We start from the raw sequence: 26,237 nt of genomic DNA, 5'->3' as shown, positions 1-26,237 counted from the left end.
TCTAGTGTAAAAATACATTGACTGTTGTGATATTTTCCACACCTGTGAGTGAGGCCAAGATGCCTATATATAACATCTTGGTTAAGTACTTTGATAAGTTTAGTGTAAGTTTAATTCTGTTGCGTATATAGTGTTTTGAAAACTATATTCACAAAAAGAATAACTTTACTAGCTCTACTTTTCCATTAACATCAGTATTTTTCCTTGTTTAAATGTTGCCTTTCTTGTTGGATGGGTTGTTGTAGAATCATGTGATGGGGGCGAGGGGTCCAGATGGTAATAAAGTGTGGTTTTGCAAAGCTTTTGCAGGTTTCAAGTGCAACCTTACTCACTGTACAGATGCTCCTGCAGGCTTCCACACTCCTATAGGAGTGTGGAAGCCTGCTTCATCTATAGGAGTCTTGCATAATTTTTGCAGGCCACTTGCTGGCCAGCTCTTGCATTCTAAGAAGTGACCTTTCCCCCAGTCACCGGAAAAATAGTAATTAAAAAGGTCGGATTCTTCTAGAAATGCAAGAGCTTGTCTGCAGGTGGCGCTGCAAAAAATCATACAAAGTCTCTGCTCAGCATGTGTACAGAAGGTAAGATTATGCTAAGAAGGAGTGCAGAAGCTTGCAGGAGCATCAGTACAGTGTGACTGCACTTGGAACTTGCCCAAAAGCTTTGCAGATCCCACACTTTTTTGCCATCTAGAAATCACAACCCCTATTAAGTCTGCTATTAAGCAACATCTTGTCTTACACTGTCCTGTAGCCTTGTGGCATCATAGCATGTCTGCGTTGCTGAAAGCAATTACAATTCACCACCACCACCACCACCTTTTTGCCCTATATTCTTTATCCAACTATAATAGAGAGCAAAAGGCTTGTAAATACTTGCTGTGTTTTTCTGTGGTCAAGACTGCACAAGTCACATTATGACCTTATTGTGAACAGGATGTACTGTAATAATAAATCCTGTTTTATTTTGGCCCATTTAAGAGGGTTTGCACTGTCATTCAGAGTGCAAAAGGTAATTTTATATGTGAGAAACTGGCAGTAAAGAAGCCAAAAAGAAAGCTGTAAAATATAGATTAACATAGAGGATAAAAAAAGATGGGGTCCTTAATTTTGACCTCAAAGGACCTTTTTAACATCTTTTAAAAAAAAAAATTCAAAATGTATTGCATCTTAATGGGCACTGTGCATTTTGGAGGAAGGGAACAGCTTTGCCAGCAAGCCACAACATGCCGTATATACTCAACAGTTTTGTCCTGACATTCACTATGTGTAGCATAGCCAGACTGCCCCTACTCTGTTGCAAGGCATCCTCAAGAGGGGATACTTTGCAACAGGGAGGGGAGTGTTCCCCTGCCAGCTGCTCCCCCTCCCCTGCCAATTTTTCTCATCTGTGTTTAGGTCACAAACACGAATATGGAACCTTGCTGGGAAGGAGGAGCAGTTGAGGGAGGAAAGCACCTGGCGGAAGAAGGGTTAAGCACTCATTTTGTTGCAGTGCCTTGCAACAAGGAAGGGGCTGCTGAGCTAACGTTACATGTAGCTGCAGTGACTGTGTAATTCAGTCCTTGATATATGGAGATGATGATATTTTATAAATCATTTTGACGCATTTTAGTTATCTTTTGTAACTGGGTTACAGTATGTGAGGGGATTAAACTATAATGGTAGTTTCAGAAGAAGCCGAAGTTTAAAAAGGAATTTTTAATTCTGTTTCATGGGGTACTGAAAGCCAACCTTGGATGACACTGTGTTAAATATATTACACATACCAACATGGCATGGCATTTAGTTTGCTGAAAGGGCCTTGCGAAATGCAGGATAAAGATTCCAGTTGGTGCCGAGACTTCCGTTTTCAACTGTAGCACAGAATGTACAGACATAGAATCTGAAAGCTTATCTTGTAACGTCCTTCATGATCACTAGCAGCTCTTTTAAAGGTGGATAAATCATTTTTAGAGTTAGGTTATCAAATGTTATTTCATAAGGTCATATGACACACATAGTTGCTGAAAACTGCATAGGGGCCATAGTATTCATAAGGGATCCACCACCCAGAACACAGAAAAGTGACACTGCCTTATATTGACCATTGGCCCATCTAGTCCAGTAGTGGCTACACAGACTTGGCAGCAGCTTTCCAGAGTTTCAGACATTCAGACAGGGTTTTTTTTCTCTCTCTCACCCCCCCGCCCCTGCCCCAAAGCATCCCTTTCTGCAAATACCTGGGACCTGCTGAATGCAAAGCATGTGCTTTGAGATTCAATGAAAGCACCATCTCTTGAGCTGTGAAAAGGTACTATGGAGTGGAAAGTTTCATCGGCAGTGCTCCACCTTCCTGGGGGCCACAGATGCTTGCATGGAGACTTTTCACACAATCGTGCCATTTCAAGAGGGAGGCGAGCAGGTCTTGTGGTGGCAAGAAACCACAAGTTCAGTCCCTGGCATCTCTCATTAAAAAGAATCTCTGGTAGCCGGGCTGAGAAAGGCCCTAAATAATGGCTCCTCCAGAAGCGTAATGTAGAGGTGGCTTGGTAATAACATTGACTGCAAATGCCACTTAGTGATGTTCTTTTTTTTGTTTGTTTTTTACAGAAGCATAATGCAAATTTGAAAGCCTTAAAGCCAGTCAGACTTGATAGTGAGGTAAAGTGTAGTTGCATAAATATTTTAATTCACTAGTGCACGTTTGTTGTTGTTTGTTCATTTGAATAAAGTAATAAGCAAAAGGGAATAACTATATATATTTATCACTTGCAGGAACAAGCTAAACTTGGGAAACTAGGCTTAGAATTACACAAGCTGACTTCACGTGTTGACTCAGAGATGGAGAAATGGGATGACCCAGAACATGAAATTGTACGACATGGACAAGGGCTATCCAGCATGGCCTATTCCATGTACTTATTTACAAGGTAATGACAAAAGGAGTAGGGAGCGAGGAATGGTAAGGACAAGTCATGTCTGTATAAGATTCGATGTTATCCTTGTTGCCTCTGCCTCCCCCTCTCCAGCTGCTGTCGCCCCCACTGTTGAAATCCAGGCTGGAGTTTGAGATTGGGGTGGAACCTGTCTTTAGTTTTGTTGTCAGACTAACAAAAGCAGGTATTATGCTAAATGTGTGGCTGACGCTGAACATGGCAATTTTGTGTTTAGCTCCCTTTTGTATCATCTACCCAACTCAAGCCTCAACATCATGACATTCTGTGATTTCCCACCTCTCATGCACAGTGTTTCTTCACATCATTGGCTGCCACAAGTGGGTGGGTGTAGAAACATGGAATGTTAGGATGCTGCAACATTTTCCAGATCTTCCTAGATGTTGTGGACATGGTTGAGGAATTAAATATGCAGCTGCTACATTTTGGTGGCAGATGTACTTTTGCTGTAATGCTTAATTTGACCCTGAAAAGTGACACATACAGCAATGGTGCTATTATACACAACTAGTTAATTTTGGCCCGTTGAACAACGGGCCCTAGTAACGGCTCTCCTGTCCCCCCGCTGCCATTCCCCCTCCCTCCCTCCCAGCTGACACCCCCCCCATTAAGGGCCAAATCGGCCCAGCCACTTGCCCCCGCAGCTTCCGCCGCCGACCAACCGCCCGCCCACCCAGCTGCCGATACCTCCTTGCCCCCGGAACATGTCCTCCGCTTGATCCACTGCTCAATTAACAGAAGGAGAGAGGTGCTCGCATGCAGAGCTCCACTCTCTTTAAAGTCTCTTCCCGAACTGGCGGTTTGGGCGGCAAGGACGCAAAGCGCCAGTTCGGGAAGAAACTTTAAAGAGAGTGGAGCTCTGCATGCGAGCACCTCTCTCCTTCTGTTAATTGAGCAGTGGATCAAGCGGAGGACGTGTTCCGGGGGCAAGGAGGTATCGGCAGCTGGGTGGGCGGGCGGTTGGTCGGCGGCGGAAGCTGCGGGGGCAAGTGGCTGGGCCGATTTGGCCCTTAATGGGGGGGGGGTCAGCTGGGAGGGAGGGTCGGCGGCATTGGCTGTGGGTGCTTTTTTTGATATTTAAGTGGCCTCCGCTCCGCCCCCGGCCTCCGTTTCTTTTGGCCGAGGCAGCGGCTCTGCCGCTGCCTCGCTCAGTTTACCCCGGCGCCGGTTTTCCGGCTTCTTCGGGGCGGCCGCTTCTGGCCGCCCAAGATGGCTGCCGGGTACCGGCGAGCGTGTCTCCCTTGCCCTGTTCTGGGCCTGCGCTTCACGCAGGCGCAGAACAGGGCAGGGAGGCACGGACACACGCTTGGTGTCCGTCCACGGACGGACACCAAGCGTTTTATTAGAGAGGATAATAATAATATGAAAGATTGTTGCTGTTCAAGAAAAATGTAGGCAGCCTTCTGTAGAGTTGAACACACTGTACAAGCAAGCAAGGTGACTGCTTGGGGCAGCAGTATGTTAAGAATATTGGTGAAGCAGGATGCAGTTCGATAGATGTATCCCAGGATTTTTTGTCGGAGTGATTGTGCACAGTCACATGAAATTTGTCGTTTAGTTGGGACCAGTGCCAGGCTAAACCGATTCCTGATTTTCAGATTAAGGATACTGAGATTCAATATTCTTTGCTTGTAAAACTTGCACTCCAATCTATCTAGGCTTGTTCTTTAATTCTACCAAGGCACACCATAACTACTTGGACTATTTGATTGTCCTTATATATTGTTTCATTTCCCCCCAAGGCCAGATTCAATTTCTCTTGACTTTATTAGATGGCCATTTCAAGGGTATTGCTCAAAATAATCAGATTTAACCTCATGGGGATGAAGTGGTCGAATCTCTAACTCATGTGGTGGTCTCATGTAATTTTTAGAGAGATGAGCAATTGGGACATTACTTTTATCTTAACTAAATATTTTATTAATTTAATTTAATGTTCAATTTTATGCCGCCTTTTGTAAGGCATCCCAAGGCAGTTAACAAAAGTTTAAATACAATAAAACTACATAAGAATCACATTTAAAACCTTTAAATCAGTTAAACAACAAAAACAAAAAAACAAGCACCATAAAAAAGACAAACAGGAAGAACTTTTGATTGCTATCTGACCTTTCTATTGGCTGGTACCAATAAAACTCAACAGAAACCTTTGCTTAATTCCTTTCTTCTACTGCAAAGACTTAAGAACATAAGAACAGCCCTGCTGGATCAGGCCCAAGACCCATCTAGTCCAGCATCCTATTTCGCACAGTGGCCTACCACTGTGCTAATAAAAAATAAAACTTGCAAAAGGATAAAAGTTAATAAAAAGTTTATTATTAAAAGGTAAAAAGGATAAAAAGGTAATAAAATAAAAGGATAAAAAGTAATAAAACTTGCAGAAGGATTATTTTATTTATTTATTTAACATATTTATATACCACCCAAAACTTGTGTCTCTGGGCAGTTTACAATAACATACAAATTAAAACAAAATTAAAAAGTTAAAACATTAAACTAATTTAAAATTTAATACAATGTGTTTAAAAGTTGTTTTTTTTAAAAAAAACACCACCTTGTAAGCCTAATTAAAAGCCTGGGTGAATAAATGTGTCTTAACTGTCTTTTAAAATGTTTTCAGAGATGGGGAGATGCTTATTCAGCAGGGAGCACATTCCATTATGCTAGGTTATGTGATGCACCCTGGGTTTCTGTTTATTATCTACTAGGCCTCTAGATGAGGCCCATTGTTGACTGGGCAAAGTCATTTTGTGTCCATTACACTGCTCGGAAGGTGCAACAAATGAAATCCAGGAAGCCTTCTAATATTGCTGGGGTAACTAAATGGAAACCTCAGTATTGGAGGGCTTTAACCAACCCCCCAGATAGGGTTAGGTTCATTAGCTAAATAACGCACTCTCGCAGCGAGTGTAGGTAGAGCAGCCTGCATGGGGAGAGTGACTTTTTAAACTTTCAACCTCCCTGTGCATTAGTTGAGAAGCACAGGGAGGTGTAAATTTTAAATAGCCACTCTCCCCACTTCTCAGCTAATGCACAGGGAGGTTGAAAGAAGTGGTGCAGTAAGCGAGAGTGGATGGATCAGGCTCTTGTACTGCTTCTTTAAATCATTGTTTAAATCACTTTTTGACATGGTTGATGCTTTGTGCACCTTATTAATCTTTTTGTGTTGAGTCTATGACAGTTTAATAAATTTTGATTTTATCTGCACGGCTATATACAGTTGCTGTTTGTTGGCAACTCAAAGTGGCTTACCTCCCCCAATATGTGGGACCCCCCCCCACCGCAATATATCAACTTAATATAACAAAAAATAAAACAAATGATAAAAAGCAGCCTGCAGCAATGTAGGGCTTTTGTGTGCATATCCACAGCAGGGATATGTACACAACTAATAAAAAGGCTGGCTGGAAGAACCATGTCTTTAACAGTTGCTGAAAAGTAGTCAGACTGGCACCAAATGGATTCCCCAAGACCCACATCTTAGGGGATACAATAGAGAAGGTCCTCTCCTGTGTCCTGGCCACTTGTGCCTCTGAAAGTGATAGGATGTAAAGAAAGCCAAGCCTGGGTGATTTTAATAAGTAGGCAGGTTGATATGTGAGGGGGGAATTGTGCCCTGTCATCTGCAACATTGTAAGAGATTCTGGGGAGTTTGGGTTCCTAACATTTCCCCCCCTTCACTTGCATAGATTGTTACTCTATATTAGGGAGGTATCAACAGCCTGGAAAACATTTAAAAGGCACTGAGGTTGCTTAAATTTAGTAAGGTAGGAAAAGCTAAGTGAATCTCATGGAAGTGCCCTTCCCTTTCACCTTTTGGTGTGATCTCCCCATGCACACTTGTCCCTAGCCATTCTCAAATTGCATCCATGCATAGATCTTGCATCTTTGTTTGTGCTTGTGTTTTTGAAATGCCAACAACCCAGTCTCAAGCAAATTTTACTGAGAAGTAAGTCCTATTGAGCACAGTGGGACTTACTACCAAGCAAGTATGCACCTTGATTCTTCCTTTCTAGCACATTTCAACAACAAAATCATGTTGCAAGTAGAATTATGCTCCCATCTTTTTGTCTTCAGCCAGGATGGTTTTTTAATTCTGAAACTGTCTCCTCCACTCAGCAATCAACAGAGCCTTCCTGAACTACTGTTAATTTCAGCCTTTGTACACCTTTAGCTGCCAGTCCTCAAGAGTAATAATCACAAGGGCTATAGATTAAACTTTGGCTTTAGCCTGTTGAAATTATTTCTCTCTCTTTTCCTCCATTTAGAGGGGAGGGGCTGCTGAAAACCACCCAGGATTTATTTCAGCAGGCAGAGGTAATATAATCATCCAAACAGAACTTGTTGGAAAATGTTTTCGAGTGTCATTCCTAGAGCAATACAGGTTGAGTATCCCTAATCCGGAATGCTCCAAAATCCGGAAACCACCACGGCTTTTTTTAGTAAGTACAAAACATTATTTTCACATGAAATCTGAATTTCATCTCCACCTAAAATATCATGTTTGAGTCTAACATGACCAGCAACATTATTGCATTGAAAATTTCCTCGCAATTAATTTTCATTACATTTACAGCTACCTGTAGTTATCGTAAATTCAATTCTTCTTTGTTTTTACACTTTAAATAAAACCTTTTAAAAAAAAATAGTGTACAGTAACCTTTCATGTTTAGACTTGGATCCCATGCCCAAGATATCTAATTACAGTATGCAAATATTCCAAAATCCAGAAAAGTCCAAATTCCTTAACACTTGTGGTCCCAAGCAATTTGGATAAGGGATACTCATTTGCAGCCCAGCCGGCAAAGGGGAAGGGGACGGCAGGGAGTTCTCCTGCCGACCTCTTGCAATGGGAAGAAATTTAGCAAGAAGGGGGCGGCAGGGGTCTTCTTGGGGGCTGCAGGGGGCCTGAAGGTGGCGGCCGCCAGCCGAGCGGGGCTTTGTAGGGGGCGGCAGGGACTGGGAGCTATCCTGCCACCCGATTCTGTATACAAAAGGAGGAGCCGCGCCGCGCCGAGCGGGGATTGAAGCGGGCGGCAGGGAGATATCCTGCCGCCCGATTGCTCAAAAAAATATGGTGCCTTTGTTGGAAGGGGTAAGTAAAGCCCCCCCTATATTTATTGGAACACCCCACCCCATCTTCCCGAACCAAAACCACCCCATGTCCGGACCGGTCTGGAGGCCTTTAGAATGGCCTCCGAACCGGTCCGTGCACATGACTACCTAGAATGCGGGGCGGGCAGAGGGGGGCGGGGGACGGGACAGAAAGCCGGTCAATACATGCCTTCTGAGCTTTATTGGTCTTTATGGCTCACAAATTATGTAGGCCCTCTATCCGTAGATGGCAAGGAACAGAAATGTGTTTGCTTTGTTTTTGCATTTAACATTTTTCCCTCTTCTCCTGTTAGGCCTTTGCTGCAGAGGGATTAAAATTCACTTCAGCTCTTCTTACATTTTCTAATCAGGTACTATTCAACTTCAAATACTAAAGCTGTTTTTTTTAAACTACTCTTTATGCTTACTACTAGAATAGAGGCTTCATTTTGCCTTTATACAGATTCTGTACTCTTTAGCAAGCCTCAGTGACATATATCACAACTGTCCTGGGTTGTGAGGAGTTTGATTCAGGCTCCTTCCAATTCAAACCAATCCCTGGGGACTTTGTTCTGCTGCAGTGCTTTTAATGGGTTCTTTGCGGACAAAATCTCCTGTATTCGGGCCGACTTGGACTCACTGTTTCTGCAGAGTCTATTAAGGCAGTGTCCAGCAATCTCTCTTGCAGTATTAGATTGGATCAGTTTCAATCTGGGATGCCTGATGATGTGGACAAGGTGCTTGGGGCAGTGCGGCCTACCACTTGTTCTCTGGATCCTTGCCCAACTTGGCTGCTTCTATCTAGCAGGGAGATTGTTGGAGATGGCCTAGTTAATATCATTAACTCATCGCTGAGGGAGGGTAGGATGCCTCCTTGTTTGAAGGGGGCAATGATTAGACCACTTCTTAAGAAGCCTTCCCTAAATGCCTTAGTGATGGATAGTTATAGGCCGGTCTCCAATCTCCCATGGTTAGGCAAGGTTATTGAGAGAGTGGTGGCTAACCAGCTCCAGGCGGTTTTGGAGGAAACCGATTATCTAGACACATTTCAAACTGGCTTTAGAGCGGGTTATGGGGTTGAGTCTGCCTTGGTCGGCCTGATGGATGAACTTTACCAGGGAATCAACAGAGGGAGAGTGACTCTGTTGGTTCTTTTGGATCTCTTGGCGTTTGATACCATAAACCATTGCATCCTTCTGCATCGCCTGGGGGAATTGGGGATAGGAGGCACTGCTTTGCAGTGGTTCCCTTCCTCTCTTTCAGGCAGATTCCAGATGGTGGAGCTTGGTGACAGTGCCTTTTTAAAACAGGAGCTATTATATGGAGTCCCTCAAGGCTCCATTCTGTCACTAATGCTTGTTAATATTTACATGAAACCGCTGGGTGAGGTCATCAGATTTGGTGCAGGGTGTCATCAGTATGCTGATGACACCCAATTCTATTTCTCCTTATCATCATCAGGAAATGGCATTCACTCCCTAAATGCCTGCCTACAGGCAGTAATGGGCTGGATGGGGGATAGCAAATTGAAGCTGAATCCAAGCAAGGCAGAGGTGCTTATTGTGGGGGATCAGAATTTAAGGGATGAGTTAGATCTTCCTGTGCTGGATGGGGTTACACTCCCCGAGAAGGAGCAGGTACGCAGCTTGGGAGTGCTCTTGGATCCAGGCCTCACCCTGGTATCTCAGGTGGAAGCTATGGCCAGGAGCGCTTTCTATCAACTTCGGCTGATTCAACAGCTGCGTCCATTCCTTGAAGAGAACGATCTCAAAACAGTGGTGCATCAGCTGGTAACCTCCAGGCTTGACTACTGCAATGTGCTCTACGTGAGGCTGCCTTTGTACATAGTTCAGAAACTTGTTAGTTCAAAATGTGGCAGCCAGCTTGGTCTCTCGTGTAACCTGGAGAGACCATATTATGCCTGTCTTAAAACAGTTGCACTGGCTGCCGATAGGTTTCCAGGCAAAATACATAGTGCTAGTTATTACTTTTAAAGCTAGTTATTACCTTTTAAGGCTTGGGTCCAGGCTACCTTAGAGCGTACCTTCTTCGGTATGATCCCCATCTCTCGTTGAGGTCATCTGGAGAGGTCCATCTCCAGTTACCACCAGTACGTCTGGTGGCAACTCAGAACCTTTTCTGTAGCTGCTCCTGGCCTATGGAATGCACTCCCGGCAGATATCCGCAGTTTAGGCTTGCTGTCGGCCTTTAAGAGAGCCCTAAGAACTTGTTTGGCCTGGCATTGCAAGCTTTGTAAAGTGTTTTCTTAAAGTATTTTAATTGGTTTTAAATAGTTTTGGTTTTGAATTGTTTTTATCACTGTGTTTTGAATTGTGTGGTTTTATGTCTTTTAAAAGTTGTTGTACACTGCCCAAAGCCTTTGGATGGGGCGGTTTATAAATGTAATAAATAAAATAAAATAAATACATATATTTCAGCTAGAAGATGATGACAAACCACTGCTCCTGCAAGAGATTGACAAAATGGTTCCTGCATATCAACAGCTTCAGGTAACAGCTAAAACCCTTGTTCAGGGTAAAACTGCAACTTTTACAAAGGTAAGCCATTTTTAATAGTTTTAACAAAAGTTTGTTCTGGAGTCCAAGATCCAAAACTTGCATCTTGAAGAAAGTGTGGTCTGAAGAGACAGTCTGCTGTTGATAAAACTAAGCAAATTTGGTGGGTTGCGGGGTAGTTGGAACATGGGATGCCACTAATTCCCCACCCCCACCTGCAAAGCAGTGGGGTCAAAATGAACAAAATAAATGAAGGTGTGTAATGAAGATACCAAAGAATCTAAACACTTTTAAAATACCTAAAAAATAAACTGAGTACCCCAGTGTGTGTGTGTGTGTAGTTGACACATGGCAGTTGACAGTTGGCGCTGTCCAATGACAGTCAAAATGAACAGGAGAAATGAAGGTGTGGAATGAATCCTCATAGAGATTCATTATGAGGAAAAATTATACACCGAAGAATCTAAACACTTGAAAAATAATGACTACACATTTTGCTCCATAACTCTACTTCTATAAGGGCTAGAGCTTAGCATTTAAAAAAAAAAAATGAAAGCTGGGGATCCGTTTTAGGGTTAGGATATGGCAACTTCAAATCCCCATTGTTTCCTGTGGTGGAAATGTTCAAAATCAGTAAAAACATGGAAAAAATTGTTAAAAATCAACCAAGTGACCCACTGCCTGGAAATTTGGGTGGTAAGTGGCACTCATGGGGACCTACCCACCACCCAAATTTGGTGTCCCTAGGATCTTGTTAAGTGGTCTGAACTGATCTGAATCAAAACAAATACAAATTGAATCTGGGGTGATTTGGGGGGTAGATTTGGATACAAAACAAATTGGGGTGATTTGTTTTGGGCACAAATTTAAAAAAATCAATTTGTGCACATCCCTATTGCTTTCCTTTCTCAGAAATGGAGTGGTGGTGTGAGAGAGACTGACCTTTTAAAGATCCTCAAAAAAGCACATTGAGGTGTTGAAAAAATGTAAATATAACACAGTAACTTGACTAAAGATCTTGAATTGGATTTTTAGCTTTATTTTTTCAGGCACAAACCGGTAGAACATTGTTCTGTGGAAAGCCCAATTTAAATTAATTGGAGCTGCATGAGTTCATTATATCCTTGTGAAGCATTGTGTCATTCATTTCAGTAGGGTTTGTGCAAAAGAGCTTTCCCCTGGAGGAAACCCTGTGCCCTTTACAAAAAAAAAAGGGGGGGGGCAAGAGAAACTGTTCTGAATGGTGTGTGTGAGGGGATAAAATGCAAATGGAGTTTGAGCCACTGATGAATGTGCTTACTAAAAATGCTTGCTTTCATTTTAATTAACTCAAATGCCTCATTGCCCTGTTTTGCTGTGTTATTTATTTAGGTAGATACCTGTATTCACAAAGCAAAGTGTATTCTGGATATAGTGGCTCATGTACTCCCATTGAGCTGCAAGTTACTGAGAAAGGTGAGTTGATATGCATGGGAATGTGACAAAGTGAACGCAATGCTGGGTGGGGCATCACTTTTCTCTCTTGTAAAATATATTTATTGCAGCACAAAGCAGGAACAAGTTACCTTAGAGCACATCGTCCTTGGAGAGAAAACGGCCTGCATGTAAAAGAAGGTAGTGGTCTAGTTGGGAGAACTGACCCCTTCGGGATCAAATCCTTGGAACAGCATGTGGCAAACCTCACATTTTTGGAGAACAAACCATTCTAAGGCTTTTTTGGGGAAATAAAAATATTTCCATATGCGAGTTATACACTAAGCCCTTTCTAATTGCTTTCTTTTGAGAAAGGTGAAATCAGGTTAGAAAAAGATGTAACCTTTTCACATCTAATAGATGTCATGGTACTTGGCAGTTAACAAAAGCAACAGTCAGCTTTAATAGCTGTATATTTTTGTAAGAGGAAATGTTTTTGTTCACTATTAATACTGCTATTTTTGTAATCACATACACCTATGAATGTCTTACACTTCAACCCCAAAGATGCTGCTATCGATGTTTATGCACAGAAACTGTATAGTCTTGGATATGCTACATGGAAACTACTGGTATCTTGTTTAATGGTAACGGCAAGTGTGCTTAGGACCCTGGTCCATAGCTGGTTAATCCTGGAGTGCTGCTTTGAAAAGGGAGTAATGCAGGTGGGCGATTGTCTCAATCCTGCTTCCTAAAGCAGCTTGCTAGCAATTTTCTAAGGACCACATTTGGTCCTCTAGCTGCTGACTCTTCTTCAAGCATTAGTTATAAGAAAGCTTTGATGATGATGAAAACATTCTGAAAACCTCACTTTGATAAAACACATTTGCCATCTTATTTAGCTGCAAGAGGACTAGTGTTGATGAAGTTAGTTACAATTAAAAGCTTACGTGTCTTGTTCCTTTTTTATGTTACAGAGTTTTCATAATGCAGTCTCAGCAAGCTTACTCAGAAATAATTTAGTGGGACTTGCTCCCTCACAAGTGTGTTTAGAATTTCAGTCTTTTTTGCTTTTTAACATGTATTATAGCAAGTTCAAAGGTAGTGTTAACAATTTAAAGATTCATAAAGCTAGCTACTACAAAGAGGGCATTACTTCAGTTCATAAATACTTCTCCAAACTTGTTTAAAGTGTGTGTGCTTGCTGCACTGATTGAAATGAAGCTCACTTACATTGGTCCAGAATTTCACTGTGTTGTTCTATTCTAGTACTGTGATGTTTGACAGTTTCAGTAAGTTGTCCTACTTGTCTATTACCTTCAGGCAGAAGGTAGACATTTGGTGGAAAACAGGGAATTCCCAATGCCCTATTTGTCTCCTGTGCACGAAGTAGGGCAGTGATACATTATTTTTCAAGCAGGAGCCACTTTGGCCAAAATAGTAATAAGCCATTATTATTAAAAAGCCAATGGTGAGCCACTTCCTACAAGGCAGTGCTGTACTTTCCCCAGAACTGGGAAAGAAAAAGAGCTCTGCTGAGCCCCAACATCATCTTGGAATCTGCTCATGGAGCACTGGAAAGTTTCAGTACTTTCCCTGTAGTACTTTCCCGCTAACTCACTGGGAAGGACTACACTTTCCAGCACTCCACAAGTGCCTTCTGTAATGGTGCTGCCGTTCAAAAGGGCTCATCCTCACCAGTACTGGGAACAGTTGCCTCCACATGCGGGTGGGGGGTGTAGACTATTCAGCTTAAGCATTGCACAGGCCTATCAATCAATTAGGAAACTTGATGGGAACCACCACTAGTTCCTGGGTCCTGCAATGAACAACACTGTAGGGGATATAGGAGCATTTGCTGGGAAGAATTAGCAGGTGAGCTCTTCACTTTCCTCCATTTGCTGCTTTATGCGGCATACACATACTAAGGCAAAAGACTGGATTGCCAGACTTTAGGAGGAAAGTTAAGGCTAATGCTGAAATGAGAATCCTGTGTCTGCTGGTGAGTATCTAGTTGTAGCCTTAGTCCTCCTCCTCACCAAATTCAAGTGGCTATTTCAACGTTAAAAATTTCAAGGTAACAAAATAAATGACAAGTTGGTTGTCAAACTTTGTCTACTTAATAGAACTGCAGATGTACATTGTACCAGTAAATAAAAGCTTTATTGACATGAATAGATGAAAACAAAAAACTTTTCAGTCATCCTGCTGATCCAAGTTTGAAGCCACCATCAAAACATTCTTTTTTCCAGCCACCATCCCTCACCTTTAAGCATGGAAGTCACTTTATCATGGGGTATACTGGAAGCAGTCTCTCATTGCTTATTTCATTATGAAATGTTTAGGTCTATATTGTATTGACTGTTTGTAGAACTAGGTCATCATGAAGTGGAATTAAAACGTTTTGACAAAACCTCTTCGTATTCTTTCCGTGTCAGAAGTCCCTGACTTATGCTTTTGCTTTCTTCAAACTTTGGTAGTACAACTGCAATGTATCCTTCTGTGAAAGGCTAATAAAAATATGGGAAGTGAGAAAAAGATAGTAGGTGGGAGGAGAGAAAACTAGAAAGAACTAGTTAAATGCTAACCTTTTCTTGCAGGAGAACTGGATTGTCCAGGATGCTTTCATTCACTTCTATCAATCTTCCCCTTATGCAGCTGCAGAGAATTGAGTTTAGTACAAGCTAGAGAGATAAAAGCATCAATACAAAGAAGACCCTACCTGCTTACCTATATATGGTATATTCTTCTCCACCCGAGCAGAAAATTCGACACAGGGGGGCAAATTCTGTTAAAAACTGGGCACCCTAGGTAGAAACACATTGAGGTTTGTGAAAGACAAGTGACCCGTTTCTGCCATCAGTGAAAATGCTTTCGAGATTTAGAATTGAGGATAGTTATTTACTGGAGCAAAAATTTATAGATGAAGACAAATGGGCATCACATCGTGGATAATTACCATGTTTTATTTCCTCAAGGCCAGAATAGACAGTAGTTCGCATATCTAGCAACTATATTGTTGGGTCTGGGATGTAGTGAAACCACTGTTTGACTCCTTGTCACTTTTATGACACTTATTAGACTGGCCTGAGGCACTTCACTGTCTCCTGTAAAATGACAGGGACAATATTGTGATCTGGTAGGAGGCTATGAAATATAGTGAGGAAAATGAGTGAGATTTGCTGATGTGCTCTTTAAGAAAACTGACTGACACCCAAATCATTCAAGACATTAGTATTACACTTAAAATAATTTGGCCCTATTGACTGAACTAGAAGTCAGCAACTGACAGCCTGTATACTCAGTGTTATTTGAGGAGAGCCATCTGCCCTCTAACCTGCTACACAGCTCAGCACAAGGGAGACAAGTGAGGCTTGCAAGCAAGAGCTTTCACTAGCACAACCCTAGTTGGTCTTTCCCTTCAGCCTGAGGGGGACAAGAGGGACTCCCAACTGCACCCTAGTCTGTCACTTCCCATGAAGGGAGGGAGATAGAAAATTCAGATAAGCTGGACCATACCAGTGAAAGACCCTCAACAATACCACTCTCGTCTCTCTTCCCCCACTATCACAAAAGAGTGGCATCTAGCTTTGCTAGGCAGGCTACTTTAGAAGTAGGGGAGGGGGAATACTGCCCCCCCAAAAATAGCCAGCTTGTAAAACTATTTACCAACCAGCAGCACTTACTACTTAGGCTGCACAGTAGTTATTGATAACCTCTTAATATAAAGATGATTAAGGGCCTTACTGTAGACTGGGAGTCCTGATTTTAAAATAGTTCTTGCTTAGATCAGGCAAAATTGGCTTTTTAAAAAATACTCTTACTAGACAAAGCCATTGACTACACGGCTGGCGTCTCCAGCCAAGTTAAACATGAAATGAGCCATACCCGTTTTGACTTTCCAGAAACTTTGTTTTGCAGCCTGCTGCAGTTGGCACTGATCTGGTAACTAACACGCTCAATTTGTTTTCCCTTTTGAAGAAGAGGATGAGCATCTGCTAAAGTGATGACACAGATTCTATAAGAAAAGAAGTTAAGACAGACAATTATCTACTTATTTTGTCTCCCTCTCAGGGATTACAAAAAGATAACATACAATTATGTATTAACACTTTTTAAAAGTCACATCAAAAAATTAATGCAAAGTCCTCCCTAGTTTTAGCTGCAGCAATTGCAAGAACAGCAACCCTGTGTGTATTAAGTTTATTGCTATCATTTTAAAAAAGCAACCTTTTGACTCCAAAAGATGGCCTCAATCCAGCTTGTTACTGCACAAAAACATGGTTATGCATCAGAATGCATATATTATTCAAAGCAGTGCAGTGTAGACAGACACTGTCTAGGCATGTGCGAACAGTTCGAAGGGGGTTCGGTTTGACGATTCCAGGGTCAAACCAAACTCCCCCCCCCCAACAGTTCAGGGGCGTTCGTGATTTTTTTAACCTTTACCCCCTCTGGGGGGCTTCCTTGAGGCACAGGGGGCACACGCAAAGGTTTCCCCTCCCCCCGCTGGGCTCGGTCATCTTTTCGACCCATTCGGGCCTCTGTATGTTGGCGCGGTAGCCATTTTGCCTGCTGCCACGCATGCGCAAATGGCCTCTGTGAGGCCTGGCATGGCCCAGGGCCTCACAGAGGCCATTTGTGCATGCGCGGCAGCCATTAAACACACACACACACACAACACTTTGCTGTCAGGACAAAGTAATCCTCCAGCCAGTTCTAGACACATACAAGAAAGATGCTGTTCTGCTGGTGACAAGAGACTTAATAATGCAATTCATTCATTCATTACATTTATATACCGCCCAAACTTTCATCTTTGGGCGGTTAACATAAAACAATTAAAACACACATAAAAAGTTAAAACAATTCAACAATTTAAAATCAATCACAAAATTAAAACCAACGAATTTTAAAAGGCTGAGAAAGCTTGGTTAAAAAGATGGGGTTTTAGATGTTTTTAAAAAATTGCCAGAGATGGGGAGGATCATATCTTAGTGGGGAGTGCATTCCATAATCTTGAGGCAACAACCGAGAAGGCCCGTCTCTGTGTAGCCATCAGATGAGTTGGCGGTAACTGGAGACGGACCTCCTCAGATAACCTCAACGGGCGGTGGGGCTCATAATGAAGAAGATGCTCTCTTAAATACCCAAGGCCTAAGTCATTTAGGGCTTTATAAGTTATAACTAACACTTTGTATTCTGCCTGGAAACCTATTGGCAAGCAGTGTAACTCATCAACAAAGGAGCAACGTGGTCTCTCCGAGACAACCCAGAAACTAAACTGGCTGCCGCGCTCTGAACCAACGGAAGTTTCTGGCATACGTACAAAGGCAGCTCCACGTAGAGCGCATTACAAAAGTCAGGTCTCGAGGTCACCAACAGATGTACCACTGTTTTAAGGTCATTGATCTTGAGAAAAGGACGCAACTGGCATATCAGCTGAAGCTGATAGAAAGCACCTTAAAAATGGGCTGTGGGGCTCATAAAGACGTTCTCTTAAATACTATAAAGCTATACCTCCTCCTCCTCCCACACCACCCTGGGCCACCTCCTTCTCCAGTTCCGGCTGCAGACTTATGTCAAGATCTGCAGACAGAGCCAGGGGAGGAGGGTGGGAGGCGGCTCCCCCCACCAGCCCAGAGAGACCGGAGGTGGAGGAGGTAAAAAAAATCTCTGGGCAAGATGCCCAGTAGTGGCTGTGCACATATCTGGGTTTGGAGGTGTCTTTTAAAGCTACCTCTCCCTATGGCTAATTGTGAAAAAGCACAGAAATGTATAGGCTCAGTTCGAGGTTGCAGGGTTAGTGTAACTAGTTGAGCATCTGTGTTTGATCTTAGTGATATGCACAGCTCCATCTTCTTAAGAAGCTAACTCCAGGCATCCTCTTTGGTGCTTTATACTGGCACTCACGCCCAGATTCTTGACAAGTGCAAGGAGGTTTTCTCCAAATCTGGGGAAAACTTTCTGACACCGTCTTTCCCAACCACTGATGGCTGAAACTCCATCCAGTGGGAGATGAAACCTTGGGTTTGCCAGCAGTAGTCTAGGCTGCTAATAAGGGGTACAAAGTTTTGGGAGGGGGCTCTGGGGAGCAGGCTCACGGTGAATAGTTTTCTGCTAGGGCAGGGTTTCTTAACCTTGGGCCCCCAGATGTTGTTGGACTACAACTCCCAGAATTCCCAGCCACAAAGGCAATGTCTGGGGATTCTGGGAGTTGGTAGTCCAACATCATCTGGGGGCCCAAGGTTAAGAAACCCTGTGCTAGGGCAAAGGTTACACCAGGGAGCACAGAAACCAATATAACGCCTTGTCTTTTCTCTGCAATGTCTTTCCTGTAACTTTTAAAAAAACTGCACACCTTAGTTATTAATTATTAAATAGGGAGTGAGTGAGTGAGTGGGGGGGAGAGAGTTATGTGTGCACACTGCCTTAATACTGCCGCCCAGAACCAAACTCTTTCCGCTCAGTGATTATATAAATTAGATGGAACACTGTTGCCAGCTCTCCAGGCATTTCACAGCACCAAATTTGTCTTAACACACACAATTACAATTTTGTAATTCAGAGTTATTTGGGTGCAAAATAACAGAATCAACAAATTCTGATGCTTCTCAGCAAAATTTGGCTTTGTTTTCTTCCTGTTTTGAAGAAGTTATATGGGGCAGAAAAAAGAAAGCAGCTTCCTTTGATCATACTGATCATGCTCCACTGCATTTGGGCATGCTCAATTGCACAGATAAAGAAAAGCCCACAATTAAGAAAAAAAACTGGTACAATAGACTGCTCTGCATGGAAGTTGGGGAGTGGTTACTTTTGCGTGCAGCCTGGATCGAGGTGCAAATGATTCAGCTGCAAAGCTGAATCTTTGCACAAGCCTAATGCATAGCATTGAACTGGAAAAGTATTTGATATTCCTACTCTTGCAATAACTGTGTATGAGAGAGAGAGAGAGAAATAATTTAATACATTTATATACCGCCGCATTAAAAAAAAAAGTCCTTGGGCGGTTCTCAAACGCCCTAACAAACAAAGCACTAACAAATCTTTTTATGGCATAATTTCTATGTGCCTTTCCGAGCACTTCAGTTGGTAGCCAAATAATAAAGAATTTATCTTCTAGTCTCAACAGGCCATTCCAGATTCCAGTGCAAGAAATGCAGAATTGTTGCAGCGAATCCAAATATTGTCCACCTCACCTAGCATTTATGCTGCACAGAAACTACATTTTTCCTAGCATAGGTTACAATATATTGTTGACTGGAGAGAATATGGCTTCTGCTTCCCAAGCCATTGGTGTGACCATTAGCAATTGAAATTACTGTGGTCGCCCATTATCACAGAACTATTGGCCAGTTTCAGTAACAGTTGATAATGATGCATATCCATTTCCTTACTCTGATTTTTTTTTTTAAGTTCACTTATCTGACTTCTTGAGGCCGTGCTGCTGTACCACTCCAGTGGCAATACTTGTGGCCTTGAAAGATTAATAAAACCTGGCAGTCACCACCAAGCCTTTGCCTGCAGTATTGCCCCCTCAAATTTGTAGCTTTAGCTCTAGAGTGTACAACTCACACCTCCCACACTGGAGTACACATCTGTTCCATTTAATGAAAAAGGAAACAATTTTTTCACATTACAGCTACCCTACCTGCATCGAGGATTACTGCATGGGAACACAACACTGGGTAACCAGCAGTGGATCCAGGCTAGTGCTAGTTTAGCACTGAGTAAGAGTGGCAGGGAGCCAGCCAGAAAGGCTTCGATTCTGTAGCTAGTGAAATCTAGGCATTTGTGCAGACATGAATAAGTAATTTTTCAGATAATGTAATTCCTGGACATAATTCCTGTTTATGGCAGCACACTCAAGCTTTAAAAGTTACCTATATGAGATCTTTCAAAATGAAGTAACATTTGAATGTCTTTGCTGAACACATATAATCCCACAAAAGGTGGTGATGTGTGTGTGTATTTTTAATTCATTCAGATAGATAGAGATAGAGATAGAGATATAGATAGATAGACAGATAGATAGATAGACAGACAGAGACACACACACACAAAATACTTATTTAAGGCTGTAATGCTCACTTACCTAGGAGTAAGCCCTACAGAATACAGTAACATGCACTTCTGAATAAACTTGTAAAGAACTGAGCTAAAGGGTGCTTACCTATTAGAATGCTGCAATATGCAGTGATCCTCATTTGGATTAGCTTTCACATCTAAAATGTAAGAAGTTAAATATTCCTTGATTACTGAAAGAGAAAAAACACACACGAAAGTAATGCTCAGTGAAAGTAGGCATTTAGTTCTGTTCTGTGAAGCACCACATATGTTGATAGCACTGTATAACACAGTAACATTAGAATTCAAATGGGACTCACTCCCAAGGAAGTATACATAGGATGGTACCTTTAGTAGGTGAAGCTTCCTCCACTAGAACTACAATCCTATGTACAGTTCCTTAGAGAGTTATAATACTATTTTATACAGCACTGTTAATATGTGCGGTGTTTTATGATACAGAAACAAAGCAGATTGGCCCCACCCTATCTCAACAGAATGTAAAGCCAACAATCCAAGTTCAACAGCAGAGGAGACAACAAAGAGAGGAAAGGAAAAGGAGACGGATGAATGTCAGCAAATACACTTACATGTACTTAGCCTTTGTTTCAGCTGGGGGTGAAGACAAAGTTTAAATTGAAACAAAAACCCCAACTCACAGTTCTTGTCTTGGACATTTTGGATGACCAAATACAAAGTTTTGCCTACAACTATACACAATCGAGAGTTGGTTGCATTTAACTTGGTTCTTCCTCCTTGCCCAAGCCCATGAATGTTTGCTCAGGAGCAACTCTATACATATTTAAGTGAAAAATGCAATCTAAGTGCTTTAGGAAAGCACATCAGAGCATGTTGAATGATACTATGTTTTAGTATACAACAAGGCACCTTTGATAGAAGATGTACTTGGGGGATAAAGAATCCATTGCACATGCTGCAATAATCAGAACAGTGGCTGTGCATTTTATGGAGGTTCAGCAGCTAGATTTACATAAAGATACCAAACAACCTATGGCATGAACACCACAAAATGGAAAGACACAAGATTGTGAAGCTAGAATTGCACTCCAAACATTCCCCATGCTCCCACTTTCCATATATATCCCTACCATTATGACAAATTCTATAAGGGGTAGCTGTGTTGGTCTCTTTCAGCAGAAATGAAAATGAGTGTTGTGGCACTTTAAACACAAACATTTATTGTAACATAAGCTTTCATTCATACTTCATCAGATGAATGAAGCACAGGAAGTCCCCAACTTACAAATGGGTGGCATTCCAAAAGTTCATTGGTAAGTCAGATGTTCATAACTCACAACACATATAGTTCCCAAGAGTGACTAATTGTTTCTATGTGCAGATTGGAGACTTCTTTAATGTAATATGTTGCAGAGCTTTGTGAGTAAGGGGGTTTGTAACTTTGACAGAGCCTGTACTTGGGTATGTGTGTAAGGAAATGCATACACAAATGTATACACAAGATATATACATAGATGAAGGGGAAAAGCCATGAAATCAAAAGGCTAATGTCACACGCTACCTTTTACATCCCCATCTATCACATCCTGCATCTGATGAAGTGGGCTAGTCATGAAATGTATGTCACAATAAATCTACAAAGTACCACAGAACTACTTGTTTTAGCTTATATTGTACCTTTGTGGCATATTTCAGTTATAAATCACTTTGAGAGCCAGTCTTAACAGAAAAGCAGGGTCAAAATATAACAAGTAAATATGATAGAGTTATTAGGTACCCCAAGGCTGAAATCCTGAGATACAAAGGAGATTAAGGGATAGTGGACAGATCAAGAGGCAGAATGTAATGGGACACCTGGAGAGTCAAAGGAAGGGACTATCTGCTGACAGTCCTGTCACCTGATGGACACCAGTTATTTGTTATAAGCAAATGACAGACAAGAACCAAGAAGTGCCTACAAACAGCTTATCCATTAAGTGCACCAAGAGTTTATCCACTAAGGATAAGCTTTAGGGCAAAAGAGGATGCACTTCTCATTTGTTTCAATGGGAAATCTGCCCCAATAATTTATTTTGGAACCAAAATTCAAAAACAAAAACAGAGTGATAGCCACAAATTCACTCCTCTCATCTACGACAAAGAATGGTTTGCTATGACTGGGGCAGGATTTCAGCCTTTGGCAAGTTTTAATGGGAGGTCTGCTCCCCTTTGAGCACACCAACACACACTCTTGGCATGCTGAAGAAATTGAGACACACAGCCACTTATGACTCTCAGTGCTGTAGGTACAATGACTCTGTGCACATGGTGGGTCTTTCCATTGAACAGAAGCTAGCTTATAAAAAAGTTATAAGAATTTAAACACACAGTGCCTCTAAGCAAATTGTTAAAACCGACAAAGAAGACGGGGAAAATCATTCCATGCACGCACGCACGCACACACACCAGTGTGTCATAGACAGTGGAGTACTAAACTAAAGCTGGAAAGGCTAGGGTTTATAAACTCACTCTACATCTTAGCTTAATATCCCTCACAAGGTTGTGAAGATAAAATGGAAAAGGTGGGTGCAAAAACACACCTTGATTCCCTTGGTAATGGGATAAAACTGTAATAAATGAATAAATTATATTTATATTTGAGCTGGTTAGAGTGCTGGACTAGGACCGGGGAGACCAGAGTTCAAATCCCCATCCAGCCATGATACTAGCTGGGTGACTCTGGGTCAGTCACTTCTCTCTCAGCCTAACCTACTTCACAGGGTTGTTGTAGGGAGAAGCTTAAGTATGTAGTACACTGCTCTGGGCTCCTTGGAGGAAGAGTGGGATATAAAATGTAAATAATTAACAACAACAACAACAAAATGGAGGCACAGTCACTTTAAATGCCCTTTGAATAACTACTCAAACTAAGGGCAGCTAAGGGGAAAAGCACTTCTCAACTTTTTCACCACATGCTTCTTGAAGATGGGTGGGCTGTTAAAACTTGGCACAGGTTTAAAAACTGCAAACCAAGGCCACAGATGTGAGGCGAATTGGAGGCAGTCACTGCAGCTTCTGAAGTCTGGGCCGCCAAGAGGGATGGCTTTCCCATTGGAACTAAAGGGAGTTGGCGCCTCTTTTGCCCACAGGAGGCGCCTCAGCGGAGCAGTTTCAATTTCGGCGCACTAGAAAGGGGCTCGGTGCGCGAGGGGCTTGGATGCCCGCCAAAGTAGACGGGCCTGCCCTTGAATCTTCCTCCTGGAGGTTAACCTGGAGTTTGAACTTCTTCCTTCGGAAACCCCGAGGAGGAAAGCCGAAGCCCCGAGTCTCCGAGTCAAGGCCCGAGGACAGGGCAGCCGAGCTTTGGCCAGTCCAACCACGTGCGGCTAGACTAGTCCCAGGGCCGGGGCCGAGCCTAGCCCAGAGACCGCAGCTGAGCACCCTGCTGCTCCCTTTCCCTTCTCCGGGGACGATGAAGGTACAGGAGGCGGAACGGGAAGGGAGGCGCGGCTCACGTCCCAGCTTTTCTCGCTTTACCTGGTTTGTACCAGCGAGTAAAATACCGCTCCGTCACACCGGGCACCGGCACCACGGCCTCGGGACAGTCCGCCGCCATGGCCAGCAACTCCCCCCACGCCCGCCCGTGGAGACGCTGATCAGCGCCGGAGCTGAAGAGCCCGCAGCCCCCCCTCCTCCTCCAGAGCGTGACTGACGTCCCACCCAGACCAGACAGAGTGCGGAGGCGAGCGGCGAACCCGGAACTGCATCACAACCCCAAGGGCATCTCCCAATCAAGTCGATAACACTTCCGGTTCCCAATTGGATGTGGCCCGACGTGAGAGATGCCCGATGCGGAGAACTAGGGCAGGGCACTGGAGTGTTGGTGGAACGCGCGCGCGCGCGCGCAACCCTCTACGCAGCGCACACACACACGTCAGCGTTCAAGTCGGAATTGGAAGAAAGAGGAGTACGTGCGTGACGCTCGTCTCTCTCTATAGCGTGGGCATAGCAAGTAGTATTAAAAACAAACAATACATACAAATCAGCACTGCGAGGAAGACCTCACTTCTTGAACTTCTGTCTGTCGTTTAGCATTGGGGGCCGGACAAATTTCTTTTTGCACAATTGTCTAAGGTTGCATTTATAAAGGAATCTATCGCTCATCCCTTCCTTCCCACGAATTGCACAAACTTAAGGGGCTATTTAATAAATAAATAAATTACAGGAACTTATGGGAGCAGATAAATAGGTCATTAGGTGCAGGGGGAGTTCTGTAAAATGGGGAGTGCACCTCCTATGCTTAGAAGGAATCTACAGCCTTGTGGATTAGTACAGCAAACCCCCGTTTGTTTTAACATCAGGGCTGTAAATGTAAACCTTCCTCACCAAAGAGGAGGTGAATACATGAGCCCTATGAATGTCACATAGACCAAATATTAAATCATGTTTCCATGTGACATCTTAAAGTAGCCACAGTGAAATGATACAATACTTATGCATCCATTATGGCCCACATTTTTATTGCAGTAAAGCCTGATCATGTAATGGACTGCTGCCCTTTACCCAATAGATCACTGTTCATTGTGCCACAGGCCATCATTTGCAGCCTGCCCAGACATCAGTGGAAAGCCTCTGGCTTACTTCTCCTCCTCCTCCCACCTCTAGTTCTTGCTCCTCCTGTTGCTGCACATTTTCCTGCTCGGAATCTCATGTCCCCTTCCCTTCAATTGCTGCTGTAAGAGCAGCACAGGAGGGAATGACACAAAGTTTCCTTTCCTCTTCCTCGCACTGTCTTCTTCTGCCTCTCACCACTGCACCCCCACCCCCACCCCGTGCGATATAAACTGTTTTGGCAGCTATCGTGTGGCTTCTGCTTCAATAATAGTGAAGATCACTGAAACAGGTGAATTTATGCTTTTATATATTATACTTGTCATTCAAGGGTGGCCTCACATACAGAGGTGGCCACATCAGTACTGACCAACAGTAAACTCAGTTGAAGCTCAGTACTGACCAACAGTAAACTCAAATGAACTTTCAGACCCCAGACCTCCGTGTTTTATATTTTATGACTAACATGCAAACTAATGTTTCACATGCATACCCACTATGAATCCCCAAAAAATATGTCCCTGAGGTTAGAGGACTCTCAGGGACAGATTATCAGGAGGCACCATGGGTTAAAGAGGGAAAGGAGATTGGTGAAAACACGCCTTCCTCCCCCCGCCATTGTACACATGGAACGTTAGTCCGGATGTCAGTCAGTATCTGTTAATATTTATAATGTTAGTTCTTCTGAATCTTCCTAAAAGTTGAGATAAGAGAAAAGATACAAGTTATTCTGCAAGTATAAACCAGCAGTTTACAGTGTACTGTAACAACACACAAAGATACAAGATATACCTATGCAATACTAAGCAAGAATCAAACTATGCCTATTCCACACCCATCTCTTCAAGGACTGTGTGTCAGACAAAGTAGAGAGCAGGTTATTAGTTGCAGGAAATTGCTTGATCAGATGTGAATTTTTTTCAACAAATGTTCCTTATACGATTAGGAGCTTACTTTAGATCTTAATTATTCATATTATACAAATAAGAGCTGTACATGTGCATGTTCTCAGAAATGATTTGATCCATTGATTTTTCTAATAGATGCCATCAGGTTTGAATCCAGTTTCCAAAATTACACTTCTCAAATTTGCCATTTAAAAACATAGGGTTTTTTCTTCTAAATACTTTTGTGAAGGAGATAAGGGCTGGAAAGCACAATTTATTATTGTAAGGGGGTGCTTAGAAAGCCTCTCAATAGGACCATGGAAGCATTTCAGGTTGTTATCTCAAATACAGACATTTTAAAAGATAGTATTGCAGAATGAGGTAGCTTAAACATGCTACACAAACTAAGCTATGAGATGTCTCTCTTATCAGCTGCTTAGGACTTTGGCAGTTCTCTTACACACATGCTTCAAGCTTTTCATAGCATCAAGCTTGCAATAATCCAGTTCTTTAGGAAGTGAAGGATGTTCTTTCCATCTATTTTTAGCATGTGTATGGTGTGAAAGTTGTGCTGGTTCAATTATTCATCCTCCGATTGGCTGCTAAAGGCTCAATATGCACCTCTAAATTCCGGCAGAATTGCAAGTGTTAAGTGTGCATGGAGAATGCAAAGTTCAGTGTAGGATTTCCTGTACTCTCCCTCTTTGCCATGTCTGTCTGTATAGTCAACCCCTTATGACCCTCCCAATATTATGT

The 26,237-nt window shown here is 42.7% G+C and overlaps 2 protein-coding genes across 7 annotated transcripts in view; one reads left to right on the top strand and one right to left on the bottom strand.

The window, feature by feature from the left end:
* The window catches only part of CTNNAL1 (catenin alpha like 1), a 76,873-nt gene extending 62,502 nt beyond the window's left edge, over positions 1-14,371 (top strand). For 3 of the 4 annotated variants that reach the window (XM_053243875.1, XM_053243874.1, XM_053243877.1), the window contains exons 13-19: positions 2,592-2,642; positions 2,757-2,911; positions 7,204-7,252; positions 8,344-8,400; positions 10,468-10,587; positions 11,917-12,000; positions 12,090-14,371. In XM_053243875.1, the coding sequence (XP_053099850.1) occupies positions 2,592-2,642; positions 2,757-2,911; positions 7,204-7,252; positions 8,344-8,400; positions 10,468-10,587; positions 11,917-12,000; positions 12,090-12,254 (681 nt within the window). In that variant the 3' untranslated portion in view covers positions 12,255-14,371. The remainder of the gene's footprint in view (positions 1-2,591; positions 2,643-2,756; positions 2,912-7,203; positions 7,253-8,343; positions 8,401-10,467; positions 10,588-11,916; positions 12,001-12,089) is intronic. The other variant, XM_053243876.1, reaches the window with a different exon arrangement.
* Positions 14,100-24,751, bottom strand: ABITRAM (actin binding transcription modulator). 3 transcript variants are annotated; one of them, XM_053243880.1, is made up of 6 exons: positions 23,521-23,895; positions 20,132-20,216; positions 15,847-15,976; positions 14,689-14,765; positions 14,547-14,616; positions 14,100-14,468 (listed from the first exon to the last, which is right to left on the bottom strand). In XM_053243880.1, exons 1-6 carry the CDS (start codon positions 23,597-23,599, stop codon positions 14,340-14,342), a joined length of 570 nt encoding a protein of 189 aa, XP_053099855.1. In that variant the 5' UTR covers positions 23,600-23,895; the 3' UTR covers positions 14,100-14,339. The 3 variants fall into 3 exon arrangements, with proteins under 3 accessions (XP_053099855.1, XP_053099856.1, XP_053099857.1); XM_053243881.1 differs by having other exon boundaries at positions 20,132-20,183; positions 23,521-23,869; XM_053243882.1 differs by lacking the exon at positions 14,547-14,616 and having other exon boundaries at positions 14,333-14,468; positions 23,521-24,751.
* Between the last annotated feature and the right edge of the window lie 1,486 nt (positions 24,752-26,237).

This window comes from Hemicordylus capensis, chromosome 4 (assembly GCF_027244095.1).
Source record: "Hemicordylus capensis ecotype Gifberg chromosome 4, rHemCap1.1.pri, whole genome shotgun sequence".
NCBI lineage: Eukaryota > Metazoa > Chordata > Lepidosauria > Squamata > Cordylidae > Hemicordylus > Hemicordylus capensis.
Note: the sequence above shows the minus strand (reverse complement) of the source record. Positions and strands in the feature narration are given on the sequence as shown.

Bases quoted from the DNA above. Each gene is read 5' to 3' on its own strand.
- ABITRAM (XM_053243880.1), bottom strand. From the start codon at position 23,599: ATGGCGGCGGACTGTCCCGAGGCCGTGGTGCCGGTGCCCGGTGTGACG. The intron at 20,217-23,520 runs GTAAAGCGAGAA...TTTCTCTTTCAG, and splicing joins TACTCGCTGGTACAAACCAG to TAATCAAGGAATATTTAACT. The intron at 15,977-20,131 runs GTAAGCACCCTT...CTTTTCTTATAG, and splicing joins ATATTGCAGCATTCTAATAG to AATCTGTGTCATCACTTTAG.